Source organism: Epinephelus lanceolatus, chromosome 8, assembly GCF_041903045.1.
Source record: "Epinephelus lanceolatus isolate andai-2023 chromosome 8, ASM4190304v1, whole genome shotgun sequence".
Lineage (NCBI taxonomy): Eukaryota > Metazoa > Chordata > Actinopteri > Perciformes > Serranidae > Epinephelus > Epinephelus lanceolatus.
Window position 1 is genome coordinate 15,029,310 of NC_135741.1, and position 23,191 is coordinate 15,052,500.

The following is a 23,191-nucleotide window of genomic DNA, read 5'->3' on the forward strand; positions in this document are numbered from 1 at the left end:
CTTATCAGATAAAAGCAGAGGAGAAAAAATTACAATATTTCCTTCTGCGGTGTAGTGGAGTAGAAGTAGTAAGTGGCATGAGACTAAAATAATCCAGTAAAGTAAACATACCTTGAATTTGTAATTAAGTACACGTATGTAAGTACAATCAGGAACATATGTTTAAGTACAAAACATAAAAGTACTTAATGTAGAACTACTTACATCAGTTTACTAAATCAAAAATAATTAAATGATCTAAAAGACAAGCAACAAGTCCACAAATTTGAAAAGCTGGAATAATTAAGTATTTTTGTGTGAAAAACTACTTATACAGTTATAAGAATAATTGCCAATTAATTTACTAATTTATCAATGAATCCTTTCAGCTGCAATGTGTATTTATTGTGTAGTTTTTATCCTCAGATCCGCTGAATAAAGTGTTTCATTAAAAGACCACAGACTATTTGACGCATTGATACCAGCATAGGAATTATGGGACCTGACAAACAGGCATCTGGCCATGCAACATAGCAGGAAATAAAGTATTTCTATTACTTTCTCTTTTGCTTTAATGTGTGAACACTTAAGGATTTAAAATGCTTTTGTTCCAGGGAAATCTGTTCTGTCTTGAAAGAAAAATAAAGATTGTTTATTGGATTTTTTAATCACTTATAAAATTTTGTTGTAGGCTGGCATCACCAAAAGCCCCCAAAGTTAGTGTTGAAAAGACAAAGTGATCTTGAAAGTCTGTTTGGATATTTTAAAAATTAAAAGGTAGTTTGTGCAATGGAATAATGTATTAAATGGTACCCAGATCCCACAATTCAAACTCAGTGTGGACTCTATTCAGCAGGAGAGTGTTGATGCTGGTAGAAGACTGAAGAGCCCCATGACACAGGACAATTTTACACTGACGCTTGTGTCCAGTGAAGTGGGAACCACTAAGATTGATTCTTTGAAGGACCTAACGATGCAGGGAATGACGGTAGTCTTGGCAAAACTTAACATGGAACTGGACAACACAGTTTTGAGTTGGGAACAGCTGTAGACTGACTTGGCAGAGACGGCTGCCATCTTGTTTTCACTTGGATTAGTGTGTTGTGCTCTTACTACCACTAGATTGCACAAAAAAGTGTCCACAAACAAGGACAACAATCTAGGTTAAGCAGAATGAAGTTTAAGGTGCAGTAAACCCAAAATGTGATGTCCTCATATGAGAACACAGGGTCTCAGGAGGATATGCTAAGTGCATTTTTCTAACCGTGCTTTTGTACCAAAGTAAGATTGCAAGAATGAAGGAGCTGGGAATCGAACTCACAACCCGTATTTAGGTAAATATGCCGTCTTTCACCACTTAGACAGAAATACCGGAAACAGTGCTGCTTTCTCGTAGGTGCATTTTATTTTGAAAGAAAAGAAAGAAGAAGAAGACCGGAAGTAGCCCCTTTTGTGCTTCATTCGATGCCGTTTAAAAGGCAAACCAAGTAAATTAACTGTTAATAAGCGGTGACATGTCATTATGACGGCAGCTTTAACTCATTTACCCTAATTTAACAGTGAGTCACGGAAAAATTAACGGAGGAAACCAACCGTCAGGTAACTAACGTTTACAGTGTTCAAGATACACGGTCCCGTCATTGCTTTGACACGACTTATCGAACGTTAACGTTAACTAACGTTTTCACTGAAGCCACTGAAGCTAAGCTAGCTAATTGGGCTAACCGTTATTAACCGTTATTAGAAGTATTTTGGGGGGCTGTAGGGGCGGTGCTATCCGTTTAACTGTCTAAAGCTTTTACAAAATACATGAGCGAACTGCAGGAAATTTAGTTAGTTGTTGTGTAAGTGGTAGTAGTAGTGTTTTGTGGCTTTAATTTGGCCGTTTAACACGATGACAGTTTGAAAGATGTACTCGAGTATTAGTAGTCAAACGTTAATTTGAAGACCTTCAGCTGACTGTAGTTAAATAAAATATTCCCTGCTCTTTGCCGCTAGAGGTCAGTATGAGACAGAAGCGGGACGACAGGACCTGAGGTAACCCTCCCCTTTTCATACCAGTCGGTCTACAACATGACGCAACATTCATAAAATGTTATCAATGATAATATGCCGACTCAGTTATAAAAAGGATAGTGATCGTGCATGAAAACACCGCCCGGCTAGCTCAGTCGGTAGAGCATGAGACTCTTAATCTCAGGGTCGTGGGTTCGAGCCCCACGTTGGGCGATCAACTTTTTTTCCTCTCTGCCACAACCTCATGAGAGCTACATGGCTCTCATATGCATTCTCTACAATAGTATCACGATTAAGCGCCACTCAGTGACTGTGTTATCTAAGCAGGAGTGCTCAACAAAAAACACAAGCTAATTACATTGTGTTTTATCCATGTTTTCCCTCAATATTTTGAACCCCCTGCTTACATGAGACACTGGGAACAACTGTCAGTGACTCAGTCTCATCTGCAAACCACAAGGGCTGCAAACCATGTGTGTCGGAAAATAGTCTAAAACAGTAATTGCATGTAAAGTGTGTTACAACGTTGGGACTATAGTTTGTGTTGGAAAAAACAGGACAGTCATGTTTGTTTGAAAAATAAAAAACTCTAACACAGATGTGCTGCGTTAGAAAAATAATCTAACACAGTAATTGCATGTAAAGTGTGTTACAAAGTTGACTTAACACTATGGCAATTTTAGAGACAGTGGTTCATGTTAGTGTTGTAATGAATTGCATTATATTACACATTTTTCCTACATGTTTGTAGGAGTAAACCCCTTTAAATACCATGGAGCCCAGTTTAACACCATGAGTTACACCCTTAAAATTTACCAAGGAGTTGAGTTAGCAAATGATTTTGTCTCAGTAATTAAAGAACATTATTAGTTTACCAAAAATTGTATTCATAGTAGGGTTGTTATATAGGACTCCATTATGCCACATTATTTTAATTTTGTGTTTTATCACCCGATATTTCACTGCTGCTGATTTTAAAATGTCAACAAAAACAGGTGCTCTATCCAGCTGTGTTTCATTATTAATGATTACTGTAACAGCACAGACAAACAAACAAACCCCTGCGTACTTTTTATACTAAGGTCTTCCAGTGTTTTTCAGATTTCAGTTTTGGTAGTCCTTCTCATGGAGGGGGAGATGGCAAGATACATATTTATTTTATTTTATTTTATTTGTATTTTCTACATTTTGCTGAACTTAGGCTTGGAAATATGTTTGTGTGTTTGGTTAACATTCACTGGGGCATTATACATTAAGGTTAAGTACAGTAACAACAGTAATGTGTGACATAGAAAGGCATAACTTCCTCAAAACTCTGTCTTTTCCCCTGTCTTTTACAACACACAATAAAAGTGTTTTGACTGTATGATTTCTCATTTTATCTGCCTAATTTTCTTCCTTTGTTTGCAGACAGAATTGCCCAAATAGGTGAGGAGCTACAGCCTCTCTTTTCTCTAGAAACAGCCAAGAGGGAGGGAGGAGTTTAAACAAAGGCCCTCTCCACATAAAAAAAATGGAGGCTTGTGCAGAGAAGCCATGGTGTCCTGCTCCTCACAGTCTACATGCTGCTATTTCTACTTCTCAAGCCTTCAAATAAGACAACTACCGACAGTTTCTACACTTGGAAGCTTCAAAAGGTTGTCACACGGGGTTTGTATGTCAAAAATACTCATATTAATCATGTTATTTTGTGGTTGTAGGCCTAGCACTCTGCTTATTTTTCTTCCCCTGTCTCTGACACTCACAGTGCTGCCCCTGCCTGCACTGAACAAAGATAATTACTCAGGAAACATTTCGGCCAATCAGACGCGGCCTTGTATCCTGCCTGTGAGGAAAGCGACCAGTCAGGATCTGGCTAACAACACTGGGGCCTGATCGCCTTGCCTGAAGAGCGGAGCCTTCCCCGGCTGAGGGCTGAGAGTGTCCTCCATGTTTTATAAGTGTTGACATAACAGTGTGTCAGGCAGCCATGCATCCACAGAGGTAAGCTCTGTCTTTTTTATCTCAACTCTCTGATAACAACATGGCTTCCTTCTTGTCGTTGTGGTGACTGTTGGTTTCTCATGATGAATGTGCACACCTTAAAAATCAGTTTAGTGTGCAGGAGGAGGAGGAGGAGCTGGGGTGGATTGGAGGCCTCACCAGGCCTCTCTGCTCCACAGTGCTGAGGGTGGGGGGTTGGGTAACGACTCTCACCCTTGCTCTCTCTCTGTGTCTCAGGGTCACATGGGTGCCCCAGACAACCAGGCTGCCATACAGGAGGCAGAGTGGACCATGGCAAATCCTTTTCCTTTTTTATAATGCAAAGGAGAGTTAGATTTAAAAATGGCACCCACATCTCCTTTCTGCTGTGGCAGTCCTGTGTTGTAGCCTGGCAGAGAAAGAATGGGGGATGGGCAATGGAGGAAGAGGAGGGGGGGTATTATGTACCCTTTGTAAGTGGATTGGCTCTGTGCTGTTTTCTTGTGTGTGTCATGCCAGGCCGGGGAAGAGACGTGGGGGGCAACAGATGTGCTTGTAAGGAGGACAAGGAGTGCAGGGCATAACTCAGTGCTGGTTTTCAGTTTCAGTATTGTACATAAAAATATGTTCTCAGAAACTGCAAACTGCATGACGTGGTACATGTTCAAGGCAACACTACTGGGGTTTCTGCACTCCATATTGATGAGAGGAAGAGCTCATATGAAACTAACCTTTTGTTGGAGGGTGATCCTATTCTTCCAAGTCTTCTCTTGTCAAATCTTCAAAAATAAGACACATATTACTTCTATTTAAAGCCACAGGCCATGAGTTTACAGCCCGGGGCTTCGTCCTCTCTGCAGCACTATTGTGAAACTGCTTCCTCCACTCTGATCCTCAGACACACAGTGGCCATTTTGTGTTTAGAGAGCCCTTCTCAGGAGAACTCCAGTCCTCTCTTCACAGATCAGACAGCAGGGATACAGAAACAACACAAGACCTAACAGGTTTTTACATGACGTGTGTGTTTGTACATGTTGTCTGCATGCAATGCGATATTTTCTCCTTTTTCTCTATGGTACTTTTCTGTTTTACACATAACAGGAATGTCAAGTGACACATGTACATGTACATGTACATGAGATACAGATTTTTTAACAAAAGCAGTTTTTCTATCAAGATATTTTATGAGGAATCTACACAAAGACGTATGAGGAAACGCTTCACTGTTTGATGCCATTATATATCTCTCAGAGCAGCGCTGACTGTACATTGTGTTACATAATATATCTCCGTTTTAGCAGCCTCAACTGCGTGGGGGAAGCAAAGAATATTTTTTTTCCTCCTGTGGCCTGACACGAGGCATGTTTCATCTACACGACAGCCAGAAAATAGTAACAGTACAATCAGTGTTTCTTCGTAGGCTAATTCCCTCTCTGTGTAAAACCAAAAACCAGGAGATAAGTTTTATCTCTGAATAGTAATGAGTTACCGCACAGTGCTTGACTGAGTCTGTAACATACATGCTACACCGCCAGTTAGAAATGTCAGCAATGTGTAACGACGTGGTGTTGGGAGAAATTGCGTGGGCCTGCTTCTGAGGCAACGTAGCTGCTAAACAGGACGGCAGAGGTTGAATAGCAGAGCCACTGAGTTATGCATCACAACCACAAATATAATCTCCCAAAAGGCTTTTTTTCAAATCCCCTCTGGTTTCTACTGTCACAGTCAAGAAGGGCAAGCTAAACTGAAGGAATATAAACCGTCTTATGCAGGGGGGAAATCTCTGCATTGCAGCAAAAAATGCTTTTTAAGAGGAAGAGGGGAGCCTGCACACTGTGATCCGTGTGGCATGGCACAGCCGACCAATAATGTTCCACCCTGTTGGCCCTACAGCCAATTGCAGCTGCAGTTGAGGTTAAAGATTGACAATCAGAGGGAGAGCAGCAGGGAGTGCAAGGGCCTTCTGGAAAATTCCACAGCCATCTTTGATTCACCCTTTACAGCCTTATATAAAATCCAGGTCAAATCTTTCTTTAATACAGTTTCTGTGTGTACTTGTATTGTAGTTTGGTGTTGACATGTTGTTTTAACATTGTAAAGCAGTCATGCTAAAACAGGCTTCTTAAAATCATTTTATTAAATTTAAACTGAGACATTTTAACCTTGTGTTTTTAATTATGTTTTTGTTGATGTCAAGAAAAGCTAATGGTATGCATTTCTGAATTTCTCTGCATGTGGTTGTTGGTCTTGTGAAAGCTAAATGTCTCTTGTCATTTTCTAAATCCTAATAATGTCTCTGGGGTTTTGTGTAGCAGGGTGAGTAGGATGTTTTGCACTCAATGGTATTAATCCCGACTGTCTTTAATGGCAGCTCCAGTGCACAGAGTACAATAATGTTTGCATCGAATATTTTTCCTGGGCTGCCACACAGAGAGGCCATTTATTCAGATATTTGTCTGATTGATGTGTAAAAACCACACATTCTTTTTAAGTATAGACACCAGCTCTGCCAGGATCTCAAGGTGGCTTCACAGTGATGGTCTCTCTTCAAAATGAAATCTAATTATTCTATGACAGCAGTGTTCAGGGAAGGAGGGAAGCCAAGATCGAAGACATAAAAAAAAAAGAGAGAGTTGACTGCTTCTCATTTTTACAGGATTTTCTCGCTTCTCCTTCTCTCTGTGTTTGCTCCTCTATCTCTGCGATCGGCTGTGGAGGTTTGTCTTGACACAGCCGTGTTTTTTAAAATGTTGGACTGTAATCTCCACAGATCTCTCTGGTCCTCCTGCATGGATGTGCCAGTGCCTGAGTCTGAGCCTCGGAGTGGGGGATGGGGGAGAGGGGGGAGGGGAGCAAGCTGTGGCCTCCATTTTCTGTGACGAGAGAACCCTGCTCGTCTCTCACAGGAGTGGAATCTAAAGGCATTGAGTCAGTGTTGTTTCCTTTTTGTCCATCAGGTACTACTTGCAGAGGGGAATGCTGTCAGTGTTTTCTTGAACCCGCGTCTCTCTGGAATATATCCCAGAACCTGCTGAGGATTTATTTGCTTAACTCTTCTTGTGTGATGGATCATGAAAATGTCCTTTGGATCAGCATACTTTTTTACTATTGGTCATCCTGTTTTCCTGGTAGTTGCAGCAGTGTCTTGCAATTGAGTGTGTATATAAAATAGGGTTGTGGCACTTTGTTGAGCAGCTCTGCCTAGTGATGCCGTGTTCTCTCTTTTCAGGGCTGTGGTACACGTAGCAGAGCGGCTTGGCTAACATTGTCTTATTTTCATGTGGGCCTCGTTTGTTCACTCAGTCCGGAACAGGAAGGCCCCGGAGGGGTTGGGTGTGTGTATGTGTGTGCGTGCGTGTGACTGTTGGCAAGCTGAAACAAGATACTCATATGCCATAATTCTAAAGAAACTCTGCTCAGCCCATGTTTGGCATTTTCCTCACAGCCCAGGTTAGGATGCATTTTTTTCTCTTCAGTTTCAGTTTGAGCTGTCTGTGATTTCCAGTCTGAGATAACAGGGAATGTATTTGGTGTACCCTTGTTGATTGTAAGTGGTTGCTTGGTCACATTATCTGGTATTTTGTCCGGTAGAAAGAAGATCATTGTTAAAACTTAGTTGTAAAGCAAACATCTAAGCTGACTGATGTTTAAATGAGTATAGGTTTAATAGCTGATGTGATCACATCTTATCTTTTTGTTGTATCTGATCGCCTAAACCCTTAAGGATATGTGTTTTAACCTCCCTGTGTCTATCATGAGACGTGACATTTGATCAACTTTGGTCGGAATGTGTCTTTTAAGGGTGGAGGAGGGGACACGAAGAACATTCCTTTACTTTCACCAGAGAAAGAAAAGCTTATCCCACAAATGTGGTTGACCTTTGAGTCGTAGCCTGTAAACCCATCATCCTAGCTAGAAACCAGAGCTGTGGCCAGAGCTATGAACTGGTCAAGTGTGTGACCTGTCAGGGGTCCTTGGGAGGGTTTTCTTCTCAGGGCTTGGGAATAAAGGCTACATCCTTGGGACGAGGCCCTCTGTTGCTTTGACAAAAGAGGAACCAAATACTCCAAAGACTTTCATTTATTGCCAGATCCCTATTATTCTCAACCTTTTTTTTTTCTTCAGAGGAAATGAGATGAGAGTGGGACTGGAGACCTGGGAAATCAGGCTTTCCCCTGCTGTATACTGTAGAGATACTGTTTTTCACTTTTGGATTGATCCATAATTTATGGATTTAATAATCTATGATATTGGTCTGTTTATATCAGCTTCGTAAACAGAGCTGTAGAAAAGGCTTGATTTTAATGTATGTATGTATGTATGTATGTATGTATGTATGTAATGTATTTTTATGTAATCAAACAACTATGTATGTGAATATTTCCTAAATAGAAAATATGATGCTGCCAAATTTACATTTTGGGCGATGGATAGTGATATAAACACGAATTTGGCCAAGAAAGCTGCTTTAAATATACATGCTGTGAAGATTAGGACCAACAATATTTACACAAACCTTTGTTAAAGCTGTTTAGATAGATCTCTTTTTATTGGTCTCCAAGAATGGGCTCAAATCCTTCGGGGTCACCCTGTTGTTACTGAAGGGGCTTAAGAGGTTGCAGAAAGGTATACTGTTAATCGTCATGAGACTCTGTCCCTTTCGTAGTAGAGACCAACTCCCTCTGACTATCTCCTTAATACAGGTCTGTTCAGCATGTGTTATAAAGAAAGCACAGCAATTATCACGACCTTATCAGACTACAATCTATAGCTGCAATGTCTCCTGAAGGACAGAGGTGCAGGGTACTAAAATGGCCCTATGTGTTGTTGTGAATATCAACTTGTGCTGAGCGGAGAGGAGCGTTGCCATGGTGATTGTTACCATTCTTCCTCTTGGAACATAAAGAACATATTCAGACTCGTTTGTCACTGATGATATGGAAAGGATTTGAACTTGGTTGCACAGTGTCAGAGACATGCTGAAATTAGATGAAAACAGTAACAATGGAAACCTACAGAATCCCTATTGACAGATCCTCTGGGACCCGGGTGCCTTAGGTGGTGTTCCACTTGTTTACTGTTATGCTGATGTGGTTTCTGAACACCCTTTCTGACTTTGTGTTTGCCTCTCTTTCCGTGTTTCTGTGTGCTCTTGTTCGGTGCTCTGCAGTCTGGCTGAGGAGGAGATAAAGACAGAGTCTGATGTGGTAGAGGGGATGGATGCATCTGTACGATCCAAAGGTAAGTCTCTAAGGCCGAGCACCTCGCGTTAAGAGTTTAACATCTAAGGCATCTTAGTTTGAGAAAATGTAGAGGTTATTTACTGTAAGTTTTGAGAGCAGTGTGATGCATTTTGTTGGTCTCTCAGGACTGCAAAGATAATCCATCATGCCTGGCTGCCTGCCTGTGTAGCATTTGTGTCAAGTCTTAACACAGGGTCTTGTTAGTTCAGAGGGAGCCCTCGAGCTATTTGTTACTATAAAGTGGTAATTTAATATGTAGAAGTGCCTTCTTCAATAATTGCTTTTTACATCAGTAGAATTGCTGTCAGGATTACACTATCATGATGACAAAATCCTACATCTGACCATTGAATGTCTCAGCTGACACTGACCTCATTTTAACTTCCTCGGTCTCCCTAAGCTCTAAGCATGTAGGAAGATGGGGATGATGTATTGTGGCTGTTTCCATCCATGGCTGTCATGGCACCCATGTTTAATCTCCTTTAAGCTTGTGCAACGTCTTGAGTGCAGTGAACAATACGAGTCTGTCTCCCATCGTGTGATGACCTGATTGTCTTTCTGCTTCCAGTCCCTGATCCACCGGGGTCAGCGGAACGACCAGTGAAGCGAAAGGTGTCCAGTCCCACTCATTCCTCCAATGGACACTCTCCCCCAGACACCTCACCCAGCCCTCTCAAGAAAAAGAAGAAGCCTGGGGCCGTCAACTGCAACAACAAAGACCAGGTAAGTGTAATAATTTTAAGATAGGCGTGCCCTCAAAGGCTGGTGGCGTGTGGTGTGCTCCAGGGATAATCAACGAGCTATGCCCAGGGGCCTGTTTTGCAAAATAACAGGAGGCTAGGGACAATTAATAAACAACATTGATAACATTTATCGGACAAAATGAATCAACATTAAAAGGTCCATAACTCATCTTTCTTTGAAATTCTTTATCTTCATTTTAAGTGGTTTACAATTGGCTGTAGTAGCAAAATTAAGGGAAATTCATCAATCCATTTTTCATTTCAACGTTTGCTGTCCTCACTTGTCTTTGCCAAGAGGCAAATCCAATCGCAGCAGCCCCCCACAGGTCAGGTGCATGCAGGGATGTTTCTAGGGATTGAGGACATTTGGGAATTAGCCCAGATCTCTGTTGCGGGGTTCAGGGTTTCCTCCCCTGGCACTTTCTTTTGGATAACCAAGCGTTTCTTTGATGTTTTTTCATGCACTCCACAAAAGGAAAAGGATCCTTGTTTACAGTCAGAGGACAAAACAAAAATTCCATTGTGCATCAGTGTAATTTCACATTTAATTAGAAAATGATCAGAGGGCCATCAGGCAAAGAAGGAAAAATAATGCGACATGAGTTTGGACTGCCTCGTCTTCCACCCACGTTGCAAAGCTATTCATCACATTAAAAGGGCAATAAACAGTACATTTTTAAACAAAATGTTAAGGGCCAGGTTATGCTTGAAAAAGAGTAGTTAGTTTGACTTGTCTGTCCTCTGCGGAAAAAATGTGTATAGCTGTTCTGAATGGCTGCATTAAAGGTGGAGTGAAAAGCCTGTTGTCATGGAGAAGGGGGAGACATGATAGATGTTTTATATGGGGATAACTGCTCATTCTCAGATGGTGTCTCCTTTTTTACACCTGTTAAGTGCCACAAATAGTTGTGCTAAAAGAGAAAAATGAGTGCTTGAGAGAGGAGCTAAACTGTGGCTTCTTTCTCATCTCCACATAACTGGCCGATCATGGCGTGAAGTGGGTGTGAATGTCAGACTGTTGGTTTCATAAAATAACAAACTGTTTATACAGCCATCCAATAAACGGTTCTGGTGGGGCTCTACTGGCACATTTAGTCTTTTTCTAACCTAGACTGCCTGAAAGGTAGTAATACTATGTAGTGACCATGCTTACGAACATTCTGGAGATGGGATATTGGCGATGCAGATGGTGAGGTGGAAGCCTGATTGTAGAAACTGTTAAAACATTGTTGAACGAGACTGACAATATTTTGGAACAAACTGACTGGAGGCATCCACACACCGCTGAGATGAAAACTCAATGCAGGACTTCTTTCTTGGTCAAAAGAGACGCCACATTGCCTGTGAGAGCACGCCACTTTTGATTTTGTCTGTATTATACTGTCAGCATAAAGATGGGCAAACATGTATGGATGTTTCCTGCTCTGTCTTGTTGTAATGTTGTGTAGGTTTGGAGCATGTTCAGCTCACAGTTACTTTATTTTTAGATGTTTTGCATATATTTATCAAACACCCCCAGTAGGCCTGTCACGATAATTACGTTAACTTTTCGCACAATATATGGACACAACCTTGATCATTTTGTTGACCTTGTTACTGCCACTGTGTTTACATGCATGTTTACCTATATAAGAATGTCTCCAACATTGTAGCCAACATGATACCAGAATAAACAGCAGGGTTTTCCCGACCATTACCTGATTGGGTGCAGCATTTCTCTCTTTTTTTTTTTCCTCTCTCCAACCCCGCTGAATTGCGAGTCTGAAAACTTCATAGACAACACAGCATAGCTTACTGGTAGCCGGCAGCAGCACTTTTGGATTGAAAGAGACATAATCCTGTTAGTTTGCCAATACCTGGCAATGAGCCAAAAAGCCTGTAGTTTGGGGTTTTACCCTCAAACAATTTAATCCTCCACTCCGTAAATCCACCAGTAAACCACCCGGGTCCAAGACCATCCATCCCCGGTAGCCGACTGCAGCACACCTGCTAATAGCTGAGCTTGTCTACTAATTGTAAGAGGCATCACTTGGTTTTGTTTTTGTTGGCCAAATTGTAGGCTACTCATATATAAGTGCTACAATTTTATGTATTCATTTATTCACTTTCCGTAACTGTTTATCCTGTTAGGGGTCGCGGGTGTGCTGGAGCCTATCCCAGCTGACACTGGGCGAGAGGCAGAGTACACCCTGGACAGGTCACCAGACTGTTACAGGGCTGACACATAGAGACAGACAACCATTCATGCTCACATTCACACCTACGGATAATTTAAGCCTAGTTCACATTACATGATTTTCACCCTGATTTTGCATTACGGAGACTATCGTAATCTTTTGAGTTTTCATACCTGGCGACGTGTGTTTCTGTCAGCGGGAGTCTCACCAACTGCGTTACGACCTGTGTGAGCCCTCGCCGACAGAGCCCCAGAAAATGCGGTTACGTCACCAAACTTGGAGACAACACATTGTAAAGGCATGGATATTCTTTATTATCCTGGGTCCAAACACAATGCGCTCCCCATGATCCTGTGGATGCGGCCATTGTTGTTGTTGCTTGCCGGCCGGCTTGTCAGTGTTGCCAGATCTTGGGAGAGGGCTATGAAAACAAGCCCAAAAGAAGCGACTGCTGTCCGACATACTATCATGCGTTTAAATAACTTATTAGACAGATATATGTAGAGGAAGATGCCGTTTAGAGAGCAAGCCCAAATAAGCAGCTCCACTTTAGAAACAAGCTCAAAGTCGCGGCTAATAAGCAGACCTGACAAGTGGCAACCCTGCAGCTTGTCCTCCTCACATTTCTTCCGTCCTCCTGCGTGCTGACATGGGACATATCCCGCCTCTCATTGGCTGATGCTCTTTGTCAGTCGTGTCAGACTTCTCTAGTTTTCTAGCATGCCAGATATCCAGTCCCAGTCACAGATGAGGGGGCGACTTGCTCGTAGGCTTGTTCACACATGAGGACTCGTCATGGCAGACTATCTGCCGACTCACCTCCAACCCAAAGTGGCTCTCAAGATCCTCTGCGACGTCAAAATTGCGGTGAAAATCTTGTAATGTGAACTAGACTCACCAATTAACCTGCATGTCTTTGGACTGTGGGAGGAAGCTGGAGTACCCAAATTAAGTCCACGCTGACACAGACAAACTCCGTACAGAAGGGCGACAATGCTAACCACGGCACCACCATGCTGTGGTTAGTGCCAATTTTATATATATTTTCTCGTATAAATTCACGTCTTTATTTCTTTAGAATTCAAAGTTTGTTGCTCATAAAAAGGGTGTACTTGCATCATTATGTTATTATATAGTCATATCAGTGGCATAAAATCTCAAAATGACAGTAATATTGTTCATTACAATAATTTCTGGAACAGAATGTGGTCCAACGAAAGTAGTTATCGTGACAGGCCTAAATTCTGGTCATGTTCTGTTGATTGGCTGAATCCAAGTGTTATGCATTTTTTTGATGTATGACTCTGATGCATATGGTTTCAGTTTGTGCTTGCCAACTAAATGTGGTGCTGACTGATTCCCTTTTGCCCTTTTGTCCCCTGTCAAACTTGCATGACATTAAAAGATAATTCTAGCATTTTTGTGTAATATATGGACCGGTGTTATATATGCTTTGATTGGCAAATAAGCTGCAATTGAATGCTATCACAACGTGTGAATTAATACCTAACACTGATTTGGACTGTGAAACATCGCCTCGAGCCGTGAAAGCAGATGCATCAGCTTCTATTCATCCATTAAAGTGTCCATCAGCTATGTACCAGTTGGGTACTTACCATAGAACCATATCATGCATTTTGTTTACTCTCAAGTGAAAGATGAGCTGTTTAATTATAACATTAAAAACAGCAGTTATCCTCAAGGTCACACCCTTAAACCTGTTGGTTCAGTCTGGTTAGACTCACAGTTGAAACAGTCACATGACCAGTTCGGTTTACTTATTTGCTTTTGTGCTGTGTTGGGTTTATAGACTTAACTGCCCTCTATGCTTACCCTGCTTACCCCACCTTATTGGTGTCTTGTTTCTGTTGCACTGCACCTTTTTGTGTTCCTGCGTGTTTTTTGAAACCTGCCCCCCTGTTTCTCTTGCCTGCATTTCAGTCAGAGCTAAGACATGGTCCCTTTTACTATATGAAGCAGCCAGCACTCACCACAGACCCTGTTGATGTTGTACCGCAGGACGGCAGGAATGACTTCTACTGCTGGCTGTGCCACCGCGAGGGCCAGGTGCTCTGCTGTGAGCTCTGCCCCAGGGTGTACCACGCCAAGTGCCTCAAACTACCAGCCGAGCCCGAGGGCGACTGGTTCTGTCCAGAGTGTGAGGTATCTCGCTGAAGACGTGTATGTGTGTGGCTGTAGACAAGTGATTGTGTGGCAAGGCACAATCTGGCTTGCTTAGTTGACAAAGGGGGTGTCAGACTCTGTGCCATGAGCAGCGTCAGCCAGAAAGAAAGAACTGTTTAGTGAAATCACCTGCAGACCTCTTGGCTCCTGATGACACATGGTGTGACACCCCAGCAAGCTAATTGCTCACACTGCAAGTTTGAGAGATGTTAAACGATAGAGAAGAAGTTTTGATTTGTGTCTTAACATTTAGAGAAATTTTGTTTTCTTAATTGGCACAATTTTAATTGTATGTACAAGCTAAAAGTAATGTGAACTTAACAAAATCTAAGTTTATATAAGCATCAGTGTCCTGTGTGTTGTTTTCATCGCATGTTCATTAATCTCATTAATTATTATTAAACTTTTCATTGTTCTTGCAGAAAATAACAGTTGCTGAATGCATTGAAACCCAGAGCAAGGCTATGACAATGCTGACAATAGACCAATTGTCCTACTTGCTCAAATTCGCACTCCAAAAGATTAAACAGCCTGGGGTAAGACTTGCAAAGACCTTTTGTATGTTGATTTAATAGGCGTCGTATAATCTTATATAACCAGGAAATATGTATACAACAAAAGACATCCACATTTTGGCTAATGCATCTGTTTCTTTTTTCTCATATTTGTCTAAACTGAGCAGACTGAGCCTTTTCAGAAGCCTGTGTCTCTGGAACAGCACCCAGATTATGCAGAGTACATTTTCCACCCCATGGACCTGTGTACTTTAGAGAAGGTAACACTGTTTATTTGCTTTGATTTGCACATAAGAAAAATTAAAACAGAATGCACAAAGTCAAATAAAAGAAATTAAGTCTTTAAGATGCTAAATGTAGACAAAAACATTTTGGAACGGGCAGGAGAAGACAACAAACACCCACAATGTCTTATTTAATGGCCCTCTGAGTGTCAGATTAGCAACTTTAAGGACACATTAAGTATGGGATTTGCTGAAAAAATTAACAGATCTAAACACTAGTGAGGCTGCAGGAAACTAATATGGGTATTACCATATATATTCAGAATAGAATACAGCTTTATTGTCAACAGATTTCTCTAAATTATCTTTGATTTTGTTGTTTTCACTTTCTCACAGAATATCAAAAAGAAAATGTACGGCTGCACTGAAGCCTTTCTTGCTGACATGAAATGGATCTTACACAACTGCATCATCTACAATGGAGGTAGGCCACGTTCACATACAATACTATCAATAATCGCTGTACTCTAAAAGAAATCTAAAGAAGCTTGTGGCTTTATTCCAGGTAATCACAAATTAACAGCAACTGCGAAAGTCATCGTCAAGATCTGTGAACATGAGGTAAAGGTGCTCTGCTAACTTAAAAATGGCAAATATCCTGTGTCTGATTTCTAAATTAATAACATCTTGGTCATGTATTTGTAGATGAATGAGATTGAGGTGTGTCCAGAGTGTTACCTGTCGTCATGTCAAAAAAGGGACAACTGGTTTTGTGAGCCATGTGTAGGTCCTTACATGATCTTAAATACTGAATTTATGCATTTTGGTTTAGATTTTAAATTTGTGAGGCACTGAATTGATTTGCTTTGTCCCTGATAGAGTCAACCCCACCCCCTGGTCTGGGCTAAGCTCAAGGGTTTTCCCTTCTGGCCAGCAAAAGCACTTCGGGAAAAGGATGGGCAGGTAGACGCGCGCTTCTTTGGGCAACATGACAGGTGAGAAAAGCTTGTGAGCATTGTAGACGTTGTTTACCAAAACTAAACCAAGATTAATCTCCTAATCTATCTAGCCTATTCTGATTTGGTTTCATTGTGATTTTATGTAGGGCTTGGGTCCCCATCAACAACTGCTACCTCATGTCCAAAGAGATCCCTTTCTCTGTGAAGAAGACAAAGAGCATTTTCAACAGTGCCATGCAAGAGATGGAAGTCTACGTGGAAAACATTCGCAAGAAATTCGGGGTCTTTAACTATGCACCCTTCCGCACTCCCTACACACCCAACAACCAGCTACAGATGCTAGTGGACCCCTCCAACCCCAGCGCTGGGACAGTGAAAACAGAAAAACCGGATAAACTTCGCTTCAATTTCGATATAACTGCATCTCCTAAGATGGTCCTCAGCAAGAGTTCCACACCCAGCGGCATGAGTCGGAGGGTCTCGATGACAGACATGCCTCGGTCTCCCATGAGCACCAACTCCTCAGTTCACACGGGGTCTGATGGGGAGCAGGATATGGAGAAGGCCAGCAGGAATCCTGCCTTCCACTACAGCACTGGAGAGGAATCTATGGACTGTACCGGTAAATAAACGATATAATCAATATTTTTATAAAAGCGGCGTATCAAATGATGTTGAAACCGTATGAAAGGGTGTCGCTTATACAGATGAACCTACACCTGAATCTACAACTGTCTGTCTTTATGGAGCTTTACAGTGAGTTTCAGCTCTTGTTTAGCTGTCCAGCTTGTTCAGAAGTTGGTGGAGACCAAACAAGAGCTAAAAGAAGGGTGAAAATTGGACTTACATTCATCAGATGGGCAAAAACACAACTTTAAAAGAATGATAATGTTGCTTATAACGGCTGAATGTATAAATAGGCAACTGTGTACTAAGAATTTTACCATATATTAACAATGAAAAAACGTTATAGCACCTTTCGTACAAGAAATACAGCACTAAGTGCTTGACAATAAGGGAATCATATGTGCTGTACGTGAAAATAGACAGAATGGTCATAAAACAGGCCAACAAGGCAATTAAAAAGGCATTTAAATACAATTTAAAAACAAAAAAATAAGATGAAAATAGAGTAAATGGACGGCATCATAGTTAATATCAGCAAAACTATAAATCATGAAATCATAAAATCATTAAATGGAACAACTGTTAAATTATACAATCAAGAAAGATAGAAGTAAAAGTCTATCAACTTAAAAGGTGACTATAAATCAATGTTGTGTTCACAACTTGTTTCTGCTGCCCCAAAGCGACCAAACAAATCACTTATTGCAGGTTTAAACTTAGCAGTACTCAGGCAATGTAGCCATGAGTGGAGTGATGCCATCTTTAAAACTGTTTTATCTTGACATGTAAAACAAAACATAACAAGGCTTAAATCCCTAAACTTTTTGTTGGTATTGTGATTACAGCATCTCCTGTCTCAGGGAAGATGGGTCCTGCAGGCAGCGTGGCAGGCAGCATGGCAGGCAGCCCAAAGCCCTTTAGCCCTGGACTAGTGCTCAAGCAGGAGAGGACCGCAGCCACGGGTGGCATCCTTAACCTCAACCTTGGTCAGTGCCAACAGCACAGATACACTGTAAAGATGTTGTCATGATGTCTAATAACAGAAGACAAGAAGAGAGCGTGCACTGCTGCTAAAAAGATGTTGCCGGTCAATGGGCTACCACCACACACTCTTTCTATTCATCAGCTGCATTACTCATTAATAGTTTTTTATTTTTATTTTGTTTCCTTTTTTTACTTTGCAACACACTGTTGGTTGGAATTCAGAGACAGTTCGAGGATGGTCAAAGTTGCAGGTTAAAAGTCTTTTACTTTTCTGTATCTTTTGCTGTCTTGGTCATAATGGTATGGCAGGATGTTATGTTACTGAAAGAAGTTGTACGCCTGCAAACTTAGTGAAACAAAAAAAATTCCACACCATCATTATCATTATAAGGTTGACTTATACTTGACACATTTACATGTTCCTTTCAGATCGGGTGAAAGCTGAGATGGATCTGAAAGAGCTGAGTGAGACCGTGCAACAACAGCAGCAGCAACAACAGCAACAACAGGGAGCGTCCGCTTCAGTCCCCACCCCAAAGAGACCCATCAGGAGCCTGGACAAGACTATTGAAAGCTGCAAGGCACAGCTCGGTATGTACACAATCACCCTGGGCTATTTGACTTGTCATAGATCTTTATTCTTGAACTGTACAAAAAAATCTTTTAGGCATTTCAAGAATGTTTTACTTTTTGTGTAGCCAGTTTGCAAGAAGATTACATGTTATATTTTGATATAGTAAATTATCATGTTTTTTTTATTCAGCTCTGTAAGACAAAAAGCATTTAAACTCTTAAAAAACATGTAAACAAGGATTTATATTTCTCCACACAGGGATAGATGAGATCTCTGAAGACGTGTATAAAGGTGTGGATCACAGCGACTCTGAGGACTCTGAGAAATCAGACTCAAGTGATAGCGAGTATCTCAGCGACGACGAACACAAGCCAAAGAGCTCCGCCCAGGACGACAAGGACAAAGCAGAGAGAAAAAGGCCCAAAGCAAGCACAGAGGGAGAGAATAAGGAGGGAGTTGCGGGGACAGCGGATAAAGCCACCTCTGAACCCCCGCTCAAAGACAAGCAGACCACCAATGGACCAGATAGGGACCTGCAGGACAAGCCCAGAACGCCCCAGTCTCAGTCCGTCACTGACAAACCTAAAGCTGCAGAGGAGGGCAGAACAGCTGCTGCCACATCAGTGACTGAGCAAGACTCTGATTCTGAGAGGGAGCTGGTGATCGACCTGGGAGACGAACATGGAGGCCGTGACTCAAAGAGGGTGAGAAGAGAGCCGGGGGCTTCTGCCGCCAAAACTCTCAAAGAGCCTAATGCTGCCAAGTTGGAAGGTGAGGCCTTTGATTTACTGTATCCATTTTCTCCTGTGGTTGTCTCCTGTAATGACTTGTGTCTCAGAAGGAAAACTGGAAGGAAATAATATCCTTATGATGTTAGAACATACACACAGCAAACTACAGGCCAGTGTGAGCTTCAGTCAGAAATAGAACACATCACTCTTCTCCAGTATTTGTTATCAATGTCATTTCAGTCATGTGTGAGATATATTACCATAAACGCACACAAACATTATCTTCACCCTTTCCTTAAAAGTACTACTTAAAAATTAATATTACAAAAGTTATTATTGGAAATGTATAGTGGCATGGTGTTACAGTGGTTAGTATTGTGGCCCCACAGCAAGAGGGTTCCTGGTTCGAACCCAGGGTGGGGGAGCCCCTCCGTGTGGATTTTACATGTTCTCCTCATGTCAGCGTGGGCTTTCTCCAGGTACTCCAGCTACCTCCCACAGTCCAATGACATGCAGGTTAATTGGTGACTCTTAATTGTCCGTAGGTGTGAATGTGAGTGTGAATGGTTGTCTGTCTCTATGTGTCAGCCCTGTGATAGTCTAGTGACCTGTTCAGGGTGTACCCTGCCTCTTGCCCAATGACAGCTGGGATAGGCTCCAGCTCCCCCACGACCCTTAACAGGATAAGAAGTTATGGAAAATAAATAAATGAATGAATGATTAGTACCATAGATACAAAACTTACATAAAACTTAAAAAGAAAATTACAACTGCTTTTTAAAGAAGTTATCATATACAAGTTTTCATCTTAACCCATCAAATGTCAACTTTTCAGTACAATGTGACACATTTTATTCAAATTTTTATTTAAAAACATTTCTCAAACATGGTAAACTAGTTTGAGGAAAGGTATTTGCACATCCAGTAGTCTCAGATGCAGGTGTGTTGGAAAATATCACTTAAGTCTCTGAACAGAAAAAGTGTGCAGTGTGCTGGATTTTCTGTTCATAAACACAATATACTGAAATCCCTTAAGTGTCTAAACATTAATGGATAACCCGTATTAATTTCAGTGTCTGCACCTGACCACGTCACTCCCTTAAGAATTATGGTGGACAGTTTTGCTGTTCAGTATCTTTATTGAACTTTCTAATGCACAGACATGTACAAAAGAGGCCAACAGACCATACTGTATCAAAGAGGAAGGCTATGTCGCACACTAAGAAACTTAGTGGGCAGATCACATTCCTATCAAGAGAGTGTCACAGTTTTGTAGCTCCCTATATGCAGTACAGTACCAGAAACAGACACGATCAAATAACCACCAAATCAACCAGTAATAGAAAGGGAGATGTAAGACAGCATCATAGTTGCACTCTCCTATATATGCAGTACAACATCAGAAACAAACATAAATCGGTTCAAACATATAAAAAGATAAACCCACAAATCAACCAGTAACAAAAAGGCAGATTTGAGACGGAATCCAAGTCTTGTAATCTGTTGTAACCCCATAGCAAATCAGTTATGCATTAGTACATTGTGTGGTTTCCTGTGATTCACCATACCTTTCAGCACAGGTACTGCCAGGCTACTACCAATAAACTCCAATAACAGGGGCCAAATCTTATACAATATCTTAATCATACATTTAGACCTGTGTGTCAGACATTTTGTAGGTATCTTATCAAAAATAACCCTATGCCACCCAGCTATTGTTGGAGGTTTGCAGACCATCTATTTCAGCAATATATTTTTTTCTTGTACAGAAAGTAAGGATACATAGAGGCCTACTGGAATGCATACGTCTTTTCTGTACGATGGACAATTTTTAAAAATGATTGAAGTTGCTGCAGCAGACCCAGAGATATTGTCTAACTTCCTGCATTTTTCTTCCTTGTCAAAACTTGGTGCAGACAATTTCACATATTCACATATTCAGTGAACAGACTTTGGAAATTTAGGTAAATGGGAATTTCACCAATCATGTTTGAGCAGCAGGTAAACAGTCTTGAGTGGAGAGGCAGAACGCATTGGCTCAAATGCATCCTTGGAGCCCATGGGCTACTGTCTGACAACAATATAGCTCTTTGTTAGCTTTTTAAAAATGTATCTGCATTCATATGGAGATATCTGTTCCTAGAGATTAGCCGAAATGACCGGAGCATGGAAGAGGAAGTCTTGGCTCAGATATCTGCTTGCTGCACTGGATCACAGAAATATTGGCTTATTGTTGTCACACAGATAGTTGTTGGTTTTTGAAATTGATTTCTCATTTAACCTTCTTGGGCTTTAAGTGCCCAGTGTAGATTTTCACAATGCCTCACACTTATGGAGCCATATTCTTTCCGCTCAGGGAAACTGCCTTCATCTGCTGCAGCAGCCGCACCATCAAGAGAAGCCGCCTCCAACCTGAAAGACTCTTTGCAACCCACCATCACAGCAGCCCTCAACCTTGTGTCCACTGCAGCCTCTGGTCAGTCCAGTGCCACCACAGCGACCAGCGCATCCACCAGTGCCCCCTCTCCTGCCTCCACCTCGGTCTCCACAACATCCCCAGCACCTGCAGCTGTGAAGAAACAGCGCCCTCTACTGCCTAAAGAGACAGCTCAGGCCGTGCAGCAGGCGGTGGTGTGGAATCCAACCAAATTCCAGACGTCCTCTCAGAAGTGGCACCTGCAGAAGGTGCAGAGGCAGCAGCAGCATGGAGAGCAGTCAGCAGCGCAGACACCAGCCCAGAGTCAGGGGCAGACACGCAGCCCACAGCAGTCACAACAGCAGAACTCCTCCTTAAGCACCCGCTATCAGACCAGACAAGCAGCCAAGGGTATATACAAACCTATAACTATTCATCTGCACATTAAACTTAACAAAATGAGACCAAATGTGTGTTAAGATTGTTCCAACTTTATCCCCTGCAGTGCAAAAAGACATGCCTCAGAGTACTTCCTCATCAACAGCTGCCCAGGTCACATCTGGCAGCTCTTCTTCTTACATGTCCGGAGACTTGCAGATCCCTACAGGCTCAGCAGACGTGGCTGCAGATATAGCCAAGTACACAAACAAAGTAATTTGGCCAATTTTACTTCATGTTATTGGAGTGACTGCTGTGCTCCCTTCATTTTTTCAGGATGAAAGTCATTAAAACTGTGAACTCAAACATGTTTTTGCTATAACTCTGCAGATCATGGACACGATAAAAGGGACGATGACTGAAATCTACAATGATCTTTCCAAAAGCACATCAGGAAACACAATTGCAGAGGTAAATTCTGGCACATAGACGAATGCTTATCTAATTTGTCATAATAATACTTGGTAAATTTAATCCTCTGTGTTTGTTGCCACAGATTCGACGGTTAAGGATAGAAATTGAGAAGCTCCAATGGCTGCATCAACAAGAGTTATCAGAGATGAAGCACAATCTTGGTAAGTGTCCTACATACAGGACTCTGTCACCTCTATCGTGCTCTATCTTTCCTACACATGGCATGAGTTTCAAGTTGTGTTGATTTTGTCTCATTTAAACGCAGAACTGACGATGGCAGAGATGAGGCAAAGTCTGGAGCAGGAAAGAGAACGGTTGGTGGCCGAGGTGAAGAAGCAGATGGAGCTGGAGAAGCAGCAGGCGGTGGACGAGACCAAAAAGAAACAGTGGTGCGCTAACTGCAGGAAGGAGGCCATCTTCTACTGCTGCTGGAATACCAGTTACTGTGATTACCCCTGCCAGCAAGCCCACTGGCCAGAGCACATGAAGTCCTGCACACAGTCAGGTAACGTAAACGCACTCATGGCACAATAGTGTGTCCAAGCCATAGATTACACCAGGACAACAACTGCTGTCACAAAATGGCTACTAAAGGTCCAGTGTAAAAGATTCAGGGGCATCTTTGGCAGAAATTGTATGTAGTATTCATAACTATGTTTATCAGACATGGTGGTTCTCCTACATGGCACATTGGAGAAGTTTAGCTCTGTATCCTTGCCGCTGGATGCCACAAAATCCTGCACACTGGACTTTAAAATTTAAGAAATAAATTGGCAAATAAAAATACCAACAGCTACTGTTTATTAGCGATTCAGATAATGTAGATTTAGTGTCGTTTACCAGAGATACTGAAAACAAACATTTTTTAAGCATTTACTTGCTCAAGTTCATTTATAGGCAGGAATGAAGGGAGCCCGAAGGCACTTGCTTTCATCTCAGAGCCGTCCTCCGGCTGTGTTTTCTCAATGTAAATTTTTCTCCTGTTCAATGTCTTGTGCTGTTTGA

At 41.8% G+C, this 23,191-nt stretch overlaps 1 protein-coding gene and 1 non-coding gene across 10 annotated transcripts in view; both read left to right on the plus strand.

Moving 5' to 3' along the window:
• The first annotated feature begins 1,411 nt into the window (after positions 1-1,411).
• Positions 1,412-23,191, plus strand: part of LOC117258019 (MYND-type zinc finger-containing chromatin reader ZMYND8-like) — a 26,055-nt gene continuing 4,275 nt past the window's right edge. The window contains exons 1-22 of one of the 9 annotated variants that reach the window (XM_078169893.1): positions 1,412-1,578; positions 3,406-3,649; positions 3,743-3,978; positions 4,216-4,430; positions 9,128-9,198; positions 9,769-9,923; positions 14,062-14,283; positions 14,727-14,840; positions 14,987-15,079; positions 15,440-15,527; positions 15,609-15,664; positions 15,749-15,826; positions 15,923-16,038; positions 16,149-16,624; positions 17,475-17,615; positions 18,043-18,204; positions 18,446-18,958; positions 21,275-21,745; positions 21,840-21,985; positions 22,103-22,183; positions 22,269-22,347; positions 22,452-22,691. In XM_078169893.1, the coding sequence (XP_078026019.1) occupies positions 4,381-4,430; positions 9,128-9,198; positions 9,769-9,923; positions 14,062-14,283; positions 14,727-14,840; positions 14,987-15,079; positions 15,440-15,527; positions 15,609-15,664; positions 15,749-15,826; positions 15,923-16,038; positions 16,149-16,624; positions 17,475-17,615; positions 18,043-18,204; positions 18,446-18,958; positions 21,275-21,745; positions 21,840-21,985; positions 22,103-22,183; positions 22,269-22,347; positions 22,452-22,691 (3,352 nt within the window). In that variant the 5' untranslated portion in view covers positions 1,412-1,578; positions 3,406-3,649; positions 3,743-3,978; positions 4,216-4,380. Of the gene's footprint in view, positions 1,579-3,405; positions 3,650-3,742; positions 3,979-4,215; positions 4,431-4,504; positions 4,962-5,108; positions 5,978-6,789; positions 6,915-9,127; positions 9,199-9,768; positions 9,924-14,061; positions 14,284-14,726; positions 14,841-14,986; positions 15,080-15,439; positions 15,528-15,608; positions 15,665-15,748; positions 15,827-15,922; positions 16,039-16,148; positions 16,625-17,474; positions 17,616-18,042; positions 18,205-18,445; positions 18,959-21,274; positions 21,746-21,839; positions 21,986-22,102; positions 22,184-22,268; positions 22,348-22,451; positions 22,692-23,191 lie in introns of those variants that run through there. The other 8 variants (XM_078169894.1, XM_078169892.1, XM_078169895.1 and 5 more) reach the window with 8 other exon arrangements.
• On the plus strand, positions 2,136-2,208 carry trnak-cuu (transfer RNA lysine (anticodon CUU)). The gene has a single exon. It is a non-coding gene; the product is annotated as a tRNA-Lys (tRNA).